Here is an 11,288-nt window from a genome sequence, read left to right as displayed (position 1 = left end):
CAGAAGCCATGCAGTAACTTCAAAAAAGATTACCCAGGTCACTGTCTGACCAGGCTATTTCTTAGACGCTCTTCTGAAGCCTTTCAACAGGATGCTTATCTAAAGCCTACCGAATTAATCCGATTTAGCAGTTTCAGTGCTGTGGTTAACAGAAGAGAAAATAGAAGCATAATCTATATTACATGCAAATCCCTGCATCTGTGCCATTAAGTTTAAAAAGGCCAGAAGTTTACACTTAGATGATAGAGAAAGCATCAACTAATACAAATTGTGCTTCCTGAAATATCCCAAGTCTGCCGTATTATGTATTGACAGGGCAAGAGGAATGGCCTCAAGTTGTGCCAGGGCAGGTTCAGGCTGGATATTAGGAAAAATTTCTTTACTGAGAGAGTGGTGAAGCACTGGAAGAGGCTGCCCAGGGAGGTGGTGGAGTCACCATCACTGGAGGTGTTCGAGGAACGTGTGGACGTGGCACTGCGGGACATGGTTTAGTGGGCATGGTGGGGTTGGGTTGATAGTTGGACTTGGTGATCTTACAGGTCTTTTCCAACCTTAGTGATTCTGTGATTAACAGCCTAAGTGAAAGATTATTCAGGAGAGGAGAGTTTTAGTAAGCAAGCACTCCAACTAATAACTTCTGGTGGCTTATTTGACTACTACCCACTTAAATTTGAGTGGGGCACAAACATCTGCAATTCCATTTTCTTACTAGCTTGAAGAAGAATGAGACCACAAATGGAAAGAAGAACAGGTAGCAAGAGAAAATAAACAAACAGGTAATGGCTTATATGAAATTCAGTAACTACATCCTGTATTCTGCAGCAACTGCCAACCTCAGCCATCCCCTACGCTACAAGCCCATTTCAGTGTTTTGTTCTGAATACTGCCAGGACTAATTTGTATTCCTAGATCTCGGATGCTTTGGAAAAGAGGGTTAATTATCTTGCCTTTTTAATAGCTGTTGGCTCCCTGGCACATTCCTGCAGGAGTACTCATTCCCTTGCATGAAGGCCCACTCAGTCTGCAGCTGCTCCGTGAACACCAGAGAAGGAAAAAGTTAAATAAATCATGCCAGAAATTAAGACCTCGCATCAGCAGCTGCAACAGTCACGAGGAAGAGCAGAGAACCTATCTGAATTAACGCGTGGCTCTAGCCCAGGGAGCTGGCTGTGAAAGGCCAGAACAGGAAGGCTTGGCACGGGACAGATGCCAAACCTTTTTGAACGCAAGAAAAGGGACTGAGGTTATTTCCTTTAGAGGGACATGGCCAAAGCACAGCACAAGTAATCTGGCTGCGTTAGGTTTCTCCACATCCTGTGGGAACTACAATCGTTGGAGAAAGAAATCTTCTGTTTTTAACAGGGAAAGAGTATCAGGCATTAGGAGACTTAACGGAACACAAATATTTTGTTCTTTTAACTTGATGATACAACTGTCTAGAAACGGAAGCTCTTCACCCTTTATCAAATCAGCTGCTTTAGCAGTAGAGCCTCGTCATCCCAAACCCTGAACAGCTATTTGTTTCAGCTTATTTTCATCTCAGAATACGCCCCTGCCAGCCTTTGTAAGAAACCCGAATGGCATGCTAGAAACATCACATTCTCACGTGAGCACATCTGATCACCCCTCTCCGCAAGTGTCAATTTAATGGTGCAACTGAGAAGATATTGTCTCGCTCACTGTCACTCAGCATGCATAAGGTTTAACAGGGGAGGGGAAAAAAAAGGAAATACCTTGTTTTACAGGTGAAGAATGACACCAAGTATTTCTCAACTCAGACTTCCCTGGTGAATACTATTAACATTTTTCACATTCCAGTCCACTCCCCGACCATTCCTTACAGAAGCAAAGGTAGGCTGGGAAGAGCCTAGATTAATTTAAAACATGTCGTCTTAACAATTAAGAACAAAAATAGCACAACCTAGAAGAAATGAAGGAAGTGAAAAACACCTCACTTCTAAGATAGGATGGCCTTAGGTGAGATCCCACGTATCCGATCACTTCATCCAGCTGCAGTTTCGTGTTCACCTCCCACCCTTCTCAGCCCCACAGTCCAGGAGAGAAATGCAGGTCCAGTGAACCTTGTTCACCCCTTGTTCCTTAGCGCCTTCCTCCCAGAGCTCTTGCAGCACCACTTGTCCCCTGCTTAGACGGGATTCTCCATTCACTCTTGAATTTCCCAGCAAATCAAGTCACACAACGTACTTCTCGCGTGCTGTTATTCAGTGAGGCCTTTCTCACTGGTCTTAGAGCGACACAACCTACGATGTAGGACAGCACCACAGCATCAACAGCTAACCAACACACGGGAAACACTCTGTGGAGCACCAGACTGCTCCTCCTTTTACACTTTTCCCTTTCTTTAGGACTGTTGCTACCAGGGGACTCAAATCAACAAGGTCCATTTCCTTACGGCTGACACATTTTTGCCACGTATTCAGAGGGCACTATCAGCTCTTCTACGACAACATGCCAGAGCATCGCTTGGTCATAGCATCAAACACACAAACTGATATATAAAACTTGCCTTGCAGTGGTTGTACAGCAGGACTCAAGTTACCTTTTACGCACCAGATATGTGAAGGTGGGAGGCTCTCAACCACAGCAGAGCTGCATCTAGTTTAAGGTCAAAATCAGAACAATGGTATTTTGTGCTTTAAGAACTCTTGACAGGAAGCTGAGCCCATACCCAGTGTTTTATTTTCCCATGCCTTCTTGCACGCTATTTCTGGCCAAAGCCATGCCAATGCAAACAAGATTATTTTTGAGATTATCACTATCTCTGTAATTGCCAGAAGGGAATAAACCAGACTGGGTAGACATAAAAACCTGAAACGGCTACAAAACCCACCAGTAGCTACAGATGTGAGAATACAAGGTATTTCCAAAAGAGGACACAAAAAAAATCCCAAAAGATGCTTAAACACATCCCAGAAGTGAAGAAAAAAAAAAAAAAAATATTGAGCAAGAGTGTTCATGTTCCCAGACTTCAATGTATTATTTAACAGAAGAGACTGAATCTCTCCTGCTAAGCCATCATAATATTCAAACAAGTTCAAGCGCTGTTCACAAGAAAACACACAGCAGGAAAAGGAGCAAGTTGCATTTAATTACAACAAAGAGGGTTTCAGCCAGTTACAAGCCAGCTTACCCCAAACATTATCCCTTACTAAAAGACAGACTTAGTGACACCACATTAGGTTGTATCATTCCTTTCATAAAGCAGGACACCCAAATGCTTCCTGAATGGTTTCTTTTAAATCTTTTCTTATATCACCCTAGCGATACACTCTACCTTGCTGTGGTGGTATAGAAAGTCAAAAAGCAACTATTCCCACTTCTTGCATACAAGGAAAAATAAATATAAAGAAGGATTAGAGTATCATGACAGAAGACGAACAGATCTCCACCTTAATATATCATTTACCTCCAATAAAAGGTGATCGATTAGAAAAAATAAACTTTGAAAAAAACCAAACAACCAAGCAAAAAAACCACCGGTGGAACAGACGTGAAGATATTACAGTGTGAATACCAGCTGCGTACAAGCAGGGAATGTGCACAGCAATGTTCGCTGTTTTGCTTGTATGGCTTATGCAAAAGAGACAGAAAAAACTGTATTGAGAGACCTTAACAGTTTCATTTTAATCTAACAAGTATAGTAATACCGCTGCCAAATGATAGATGAACTTCACTCTGCTTGGAGCAACTAACTCTTCACCTGCCCCACTGTTTCGGCTCTATTCTAAAGAGCAAGACTGTAGGTGAACACAGACCTCGTTTGTGGAAGGAGACGACCAACTTCATTCCTCCCTGAGGACAAGCATCCATCCTTGTAGGCCCAAGAGAAGACATTATTTTCTTTTTACAGCGAAACACCAAAAAGGAATCTTTCCTGTTCTCAACTTTTACATGAATAAGGTGATTATTTTAAGGAGAAAGAAGCTTGAACAATTTTTTAGTCTCCTCTCTTTTCTTCCCCATGTGGCACAGGCTACTCATTTTGCATTTGGGACTTCCAGCTGGGATCAAGTCCTCTCCGATACACCTGGAACTAGTCTGTCCTCTGTTTGATCTGGGCAGCCACAGGAAAGATGCCTTTCACCTGAACAACTTAGGCACTGAATGCTGTGATCCACTGAGGACACTGAAACATTAAAGTGCTTTTCTTTTTTTTTCTTTGTAAAACCTGAATGCTTTAAGGGTCACTCATCCTACATCCCAGACTGGACCAACAGATAACATACTATTTTTAATGCTCAACTACAAACAACTTGACTTCTGAAACTACATTAATACAAATAGCAATGCAAGTTATGGCAGAAGAAACAGGTTTCCACAGAACATTCAAGTTGATGGAAGAGAAATGAATGACTGGGAGAGACCTTTTACAGTTAAAACACTAGGCAGCACAGAACATTTCACTGGTACCCAGCATTTCTGCTGGCAAGTAGCAAGATATGGCACATCGCCTTCTACGCTAGAGCTCTCTGGAAGCAATTTCTGGGGGAAAAGCAGTGAGGCTGAAAGAGTATTAGCAGTGCCCCTAAAATGCAAGTCAGTTTGCCACCTACCAGACAGGAGGCTAGTGTTCTTCCAAACTCTATGCAGAAAGAGCTGCCAAAGAGCAGCTGTCCTTCAGTTTAAGCATATTAGAAGCCTGATTTGAATTCCTGAAATACTCATTACCTGAAGCATGAACAAAATGGAGGTAGACAGGGCAAAAATGAATCCTTGTTGATGAGAAAACCTGAAGGACAGCTGACACATTTTCCCTTGTATGATAAGGTGTATTTGCCTTGAAATTAAGAATAGGGAAAATCCAGTCTGTATTTAAAGACACGTGCAATGCCCACAGTCTGTAAACATACTGCAACATAATCTCTCAAGGACAAGCATACTGTACATATAATCTTGCATAAAGATGGATATGGATAAAATCTGTAAAGACAGAACAAAGAACTTGTATGATAAAACATAAAATAACTGATAAAATAACTTCTCTCTGATCATTAAGAGCAGAACTAAAAGAAACCCTGAACACTTTGCTGCAAATTCAAGAAAGGGGAGCAAACACAGAGCCTAGGACATCAGCTCCCAGACTTCCCTGCTTGGATTCCCATTTCTGGGGGTTTAGCCCAAGTAAGACACAACTCCAGTTCTGGAAGAGAGAACAGAGGTTTCAAAGTACTGGGACAAAATGAATCATCTTCCCTAAAGTGAAAGATTTCTCGCCTCATTAATTTCACATCATGTAATTAATTACATTACCTGAATCCCACCTAGATTACCTCAGTTTAAGTGAGAGGCTTGCCAACCCTAGTCACCCTATGAATTCTTTCATGGTCGTAACAGATGTATAAGATAAATCAGACAAAAGAAAACATCAAATTAACTGTCCAGGTATGAGAGAGTATGGTGGGGCTTGCTTTTTGTTTTAACTATTTTTACCACCTTGGTTTCTACTGCGATCAATCTTTTTGCATATCCAACTTTTACCATTTAGTATGTCATAACCACTATTTAAAAAAAAAAAGTCAAGAGGATATGTTAAATACCAAAGATTTAAGTTTAAATTATGGAAAATGAGGATGAACACATTGATACAGGCTTGCAATTTTAATTTTTAAAAGGCCCCTACGGTGGGACTAGCTATAGATGGCATCATGCTAATGCAAATGGAAAATAGTTTTTAAAAAAACCAACAAACCCACTTTAAATAAGTATGAATTCACACCATACACGTGTACATACTTAATAATTTCCTACGTTAGCTTTGTTTGAACTATAAATCAAGTCTATACTACTAAAAATTGGGTATGTGCAACATTAACCTGATTAAAGCATTTTATAAATACAAGCTTTTTAGTATTGCAACATACTTCACTACTTAACATACTGAAAAACAAGTTCTACATTTAAAATTCTGATGTAATAGTTCTATCTGCCAATTAAGACCACAAATGGAAAAATACTTGCTAATCTTTAACATTATCGAAAACGCAAATATATTTCATTTTTGGAAGAAAACAATCTTGTTTATACTACTGGTGCTTCTTTAGACATTTGAAGCTACTACACCAACAAAATACAAACTTTGTAGTAAGCTTACAACATGTACTTGTCAGAGGCAAAAAGAAAAAAATCTGTTTTGTATTTATGAAGGAACATCCATTTATTATAAAACAAGATAAAAGATATTAGAATTAAGTTGAAACAAGGCAACATTAGAACAACCACTTTAGAGCTTTGTGAACGAAGTGTACTTTTAAACTTGCAAATCAAGGTGAACGTAGCTCTTAACATGCTGTCCTCTTCTCTATAAATGCGATGAAGTAGAGAAGCAAAGCTTCAAGGTGTAAGGGTTGGAGCCATCTGTCAGGAGACAACATATAACATACTCAGGGCGTTTTACTGAGCGTAGCTCTCCTGCCGATCAAGATCACCGTGCATAATCTGACAAGTTTACCAGTTCTGTAGATTTAAGGCTCACACCTCCCCGCCTACCCCCATGCCAGTGGCTTGCAGACACCAGACGACCTCTAAGTAGGTGTTACTGATGTGGATGTGGCATTGTGGGATGTAGCTTGATGGACATGGTGCTGTGTGGTGTTGGGTGGGTTGGTTTTTGGTGTGTTGTGGCTTGTTGTTGTTGTGTGGTGGTTGGTTTTTTGTTTTTTTGTGGGGGTTTTTTTGGGTTTTTTTTGGGTTTTTTTTGTTTGTTTGGTTTTTGGGTTTTTTTTTTTTTTCAGGTTGGACTTGATGATCTTACAGGTCTTTTCCAACCGTAGTGATTCTGTGATTCTGTGATAGTCTACCACCATTTTTCAGACATAGAAACAAAGCGATGGATCTGGTTGCAAGGGAATGTAGATAGAATTCCAGATGTTGTACTATACACAAGAAAGACTTTACCATTATCGTTGCCCCTCTTCCTAGCTGAACTATTTATAAAAGTAGTATTTAATAGGCAATTTCAAAGACAAAAAGCGTAGATATTTAAGGAAGTCAAGAATTAGAATGTGGCACTTCTAGAAGAGACAGAGTGGCACTGGACAGTATTTACATGTGTTCGACTGAGAAAAGAACAGCAGGATGTCCAGCACACCCTTCAGGCCTCTCCAGAAAGCAAAGCATAAAAGAACCACCCCTCTATCTGGAAAGGCTGCCAAGACCCACGGATGGCAGCACGCATTTGCCTCTCAGGTAACAGGAGATATGTCATCCCGGTTCAGCCAACCTCAGACAATCTAATTACAGCAAATCTTAACGAGCGGTCCTTCTTTTAAAATACTGTCTTTTCCCATGATAGCTATATTTGATACATTAGGGTTTGCCTTTTTCATGTTGAAAGAGTAAGTTCTTCTGCTGTTATCACCTCTCTGAACTGAGATGAATCTGAAATTGTGAACAGTATGTTATCAATAATATCTTAAAAAATATTCTGCCCCGAAGTACTCTCAGTCCATTATTGAGAAGGTGGACAAAAGGGGGGTGGGGGGAGAGATAGAAAAGATTTAAACTGTTAACACTTGACAGGGAGACAAATTCATAATAGTTTAATAGTAGTTTAATAGTTTAGTAGTTTAATAGTTAATAGTAGTTTAAAATAATATTAGACACTGGGCTGGATTCAAACTTATGTCTGTGAACACCCAGGAAAACTCCATTTAATCCAGTAAACTACCTTAATTGTCCAGTGCAGTTCTGGCCTATTGTGTACTTGTTTAGCAGGTGAAATCCCCCTCCATTCTTACTAGTTTGGAGCTAAACTCAGCTTGGCCTCACAATTTCTGATTTGAAAGAGAACCTACTACAGGAGCAGTTAATTCAGAACAGTAAGCTGTGTAACTTAAAAGAATCTTCTGCCCAAAGATATTGCAGATTTCTCTGCATATATTGTAAAAGATATAAAAAGCTTCAGTAAGACATTATCCGCTAGGTTTGATTTTGATGACAGTGGACTTTAATGCTTTTCCTGCCTGCCTTCTTTTTATCCCAAACCAATTTTTTTTTCCCATCTTTCCGTAACTTCAAAGTTGCAGAGCATATTTTGAGTTCTATAGGTTGACTCAAAAACTAATAAGAGGGCCATTTAGATAGAAATTAATGGAACCTAAACTAAAGATTAAATACTGTAATATATATGTAGTATTTGTAGACTGTAATATATAGTACAGTATATGTATATATATAAAATACAGCACATATACATATAATGACGCAGATTTTAGCTGCAGACCGAGCTGCTGAAGCCTCACCTTTTACAAAGGCAATATCAATATGAAAGAAAAATAGAAAAAAAATTTATAGCAGTAAGATCAGTAAAATTGACTTACTTGGGACTCTTATCTGGTAGTGATTAAGTACAGTGAGAGCTTCCACTGCATCTGTCTTACATTCCCATTCCAACAAACCAGACAGTGTTTTGGCAGAAGCTGTCAAAATGAGACATAAAAAAGGGAAGGAGAGGATCAGTAACGTCTCCTGACAGTGTATGCTCTTATCAAAACTGGAATTCAAGTAACTCCCCAAACAGGTCAAAGTTTACTTACGTTTTGGATCAAACACTTTGTATTTAATAAAGCTGAGAACTTCATGATCCTCACATAACTGTCACAAAAAAAAAGTAAGAGGTAAAACTCCAGTAAAAATGCACATAAACACATTAGCAAAAATTCCAAGTTCCTGGAAGAGACACACAAAAAGGAAAATCCCGACTCTTTAAGAGAGCTTCCAAGAATTTATGGCAAGTTATTATTTTAAAAATACATTTAGATTGGTAACTCTTCAGAATACCATTCTATAGCACGCAAAACAAGGCTCCCGTATCTGTGCTGTCCCATGATAAATATGATTTTATAGGCACAAAAATTGTTAAGAGTACTGATATCACTACTACCTCAAACAACATATTTAAATAAAAACAAGTTCTTTTTGACATTCCCACTTCAATACAGTAGCTCAGAAGCTGTACATACAGGCACACCACTCATGAACCAGAGTCAACTTTCAGACAGAGCTTGAAAAAAAATATTTTTATTGAACTGAAAAAGAAATCACTGAACTGTCATCAGTTTTACCACTGCCTCCACTTGAGAGGCCCAGTATTGCATGTATTAAGCATCCAGAGTTCATTTAGGACTCAACTGTGCAAACAGCTCCAGGTGCATGCTTCTCTCTGTTCCAAAACATCCTAGCAGTCATTAGAGTAACCATCTCAGGGAGCCAGTAAATCTATTGCGAACTGTAGTCCTAACTTTCCCTGTATTTGGCTTTGTGTGAGTCTCTTCGTCTTCTTCCTCAAAAACCACATTAAGCTCCTCAACTTTATTTCCAAGATCTTGATTCTCATGTAAAAAATTTTTTTTAAAAATGGAGATAATAATGCCAGAATTGTGAAAACACAGCAGCTTCTTTATAGAGAGGCTACAAACCTATTTTAAAAGCCAGTTCACCTCCAGTCGCTATGCTGTAACTATCCCAGTTACTTCTTCTTTAAAAAGTAGCACAGTGTAAAGCTAGGATAGAGCCCCAAAGCACTATATGTCACAGTCATTTCAACTGCTTACCTTTACAAATGTTTCTTCAGTTACACACAGGGGAACATTATAATAATGCAGCACACAAGAGGGTGGTTGGATGATGTTCTTGGATGCTTGGCCAGCACTGGTGAAACGATTATTCTTACTCATTGCAAAATCCTTGTAACTACTCGTGCCATCCTCCAGTTCAAATATCTGGCTTGGAACTACTGAATGCTGCTTGGAAACACTGGGATTTAAGGAGAGAGATATATATAGTTAAAGTGTCTTAAATAATTAAGACTTGCATACTTTGCACACAGCTTATTGATCTAACCAGAACAGAGCTGACGTTTCTTTACAACAAGTTGAAAGAGGAGAACAAGACGGGTTGGATTTGACACCTTCCTTAAAAAAATATAGAAAGGATGGATAAGACACATTAGGGAATACAGTTTATTAACAGCCAATCCATGTAATGCCCATATGCTTTACTAATATAAATAAAATAATAATAAATAAAATTATAACTAGTAGTAAATAAATAAATAAATAAATAATAGTTGCAAATAGGAAATCATAACTCCGACAATGATAACAGAACAATGGGGATATTGTCCGTTTGCAACCTCATTCCAACTGCCCACTGGTAGACTATTAATCTGATGAAACATATTTACCAGACATTAAGTCTCTTTCCAAATAACTTGACATTGTTGAGATGTGTGACAGCTCTTTCCACAGCATACTCATCACCCATTTCAACCAGTGCCGTGCCTGGAATAGTTTTCATAAACTTCACCTAAGATAGATAAGGGAAAAAATGACATTGCAACAAACAGCCCAACCAAGAGTTTTATAAGTTATTAGGAAATATTTTCAGACCATCTCAGCCAGGCTTTTTCCAAAATAATTAAAATTACTATAGTAGTTTCCAAGTTTCTAATAAATTATGCCTTACCTTCTCAATGTTTCCATACAAGCAGAACAGGTTGAAGACCCTTGAACAGTTCATCTTTAGCTGATGCAACCCACTAACCATGACAACTGACCCAGAAGGATTTCCACCGTGCATGTAAGAGGAGGATGCCTGGGGCAACGGATAAGCAACAAGTTCTGGAGTGTCCCGAGATCCCATTCGGTATCGGCTTGGCAAGGGCAACAAAGGACCATGTGACCCTAAGGAGATGAAAGACCATGCTTTCATATTGTTTGAAACAAGTTTCACTACTTAATCATGCATTAAAGCCCACATACGTAATGCATATTTAAACGAGGGGGGGAAACAATGTTACAGCAGTTACCATTAATTCTTTTTCCAAGTAAAAATAAAAACCAAAACCAACAAATAAACAAAAAACCCCAACCCTCTTCTATTCCCTTTAATGTTCCAAGTCTCTTCTTACATTACCAGACAAGAAGGAAGGAGCTGTTTCATGGTATTGTTTTTATACGCAAGTGAAAAAAGGTATTTCAGTAATTATAAAAATAGTATCTTCCCTGCACCATATAAATACTTGAACATAAACCTACCAGAAGAAATATTTAAAATAAAACTTCAGCAATATTGCCACGTCTACTTATAGAGCTACATGACACCAAGAAGGAATATTACAAAGTAGGGGAAACAAACCAAAAGGAGTGAACCTTTAGCCAGAGGCCAGGAGAGGGGATGACACAGCTCTTGTCCAGAGACAAGAGATTAAGTCAGAAGACTGCCTTTCTACAAACAGCCCATTTAGAAGAAAGAAGAAAACTTAAACC

General features: G+C 39.0%; 1 protein-coding gene across 1 annotated transcript in view; it reads right to left on the bottom strand.

Annotated features, from left to right (window-relative positions):
• Positions 1-5,768: 5,768 nt before the first annotated feature.
• HNRNPLL (heterogeneous nuclear ribonucleoprotein L like) overlaps positions 5,769-11,288 on the bottom strand; it is a 29,033-nt gene continuing 23,513 nt past the window's right edge. Inside the window, exons 8-13 of the mRNA XM_059828515.1 lie at positions 10,486-10,703; positions 10,205-10,326; positions 9,573-9,774; positions 8,556-8,613; positions 8,340-8,438; positions 5,769-6,375 (exon numbers count right to left, since the gene is read on the bottom strand). Of these exons, the coding sequence (XP_059684498.1) occupies positions 6,320-6,375; positions 8,340-8,438; positions 8,556-8,613; positions 9,573-9,774; positions 10,205-10,326; positions 10,486-10,703 (755 nt within the window). The 3' untranslated portion in view covers positions 5,769-6,319. The remainder of the gene's footprint in view (positions 6,376-8,339; positions 8,439-8,555; positions 8,614-9,572; positions 9,775-10,204; positions 10,327-10,485; positions 10,704-11,288) is intronic.

Source organism: Gavia stellata, chromosome 23 (assembly GCF_030936135.1).
Source record: "Gavia stellata isolate bGavSte3 chromosome 23, bGavSte3.hap2, whole genome shotgun sequence".
In the NCBI taxonomy this organism is placed as follows: Eukaryota; Metazoa; Chordata; class Aves; order Gaviiformes; family Gaviidae; genus Gavia; species Gavia stellata.
Note: the sequence above shows the minus strand (reverse complement) of the source record. Positions and strands in the feature narration are given on the sequence as shown.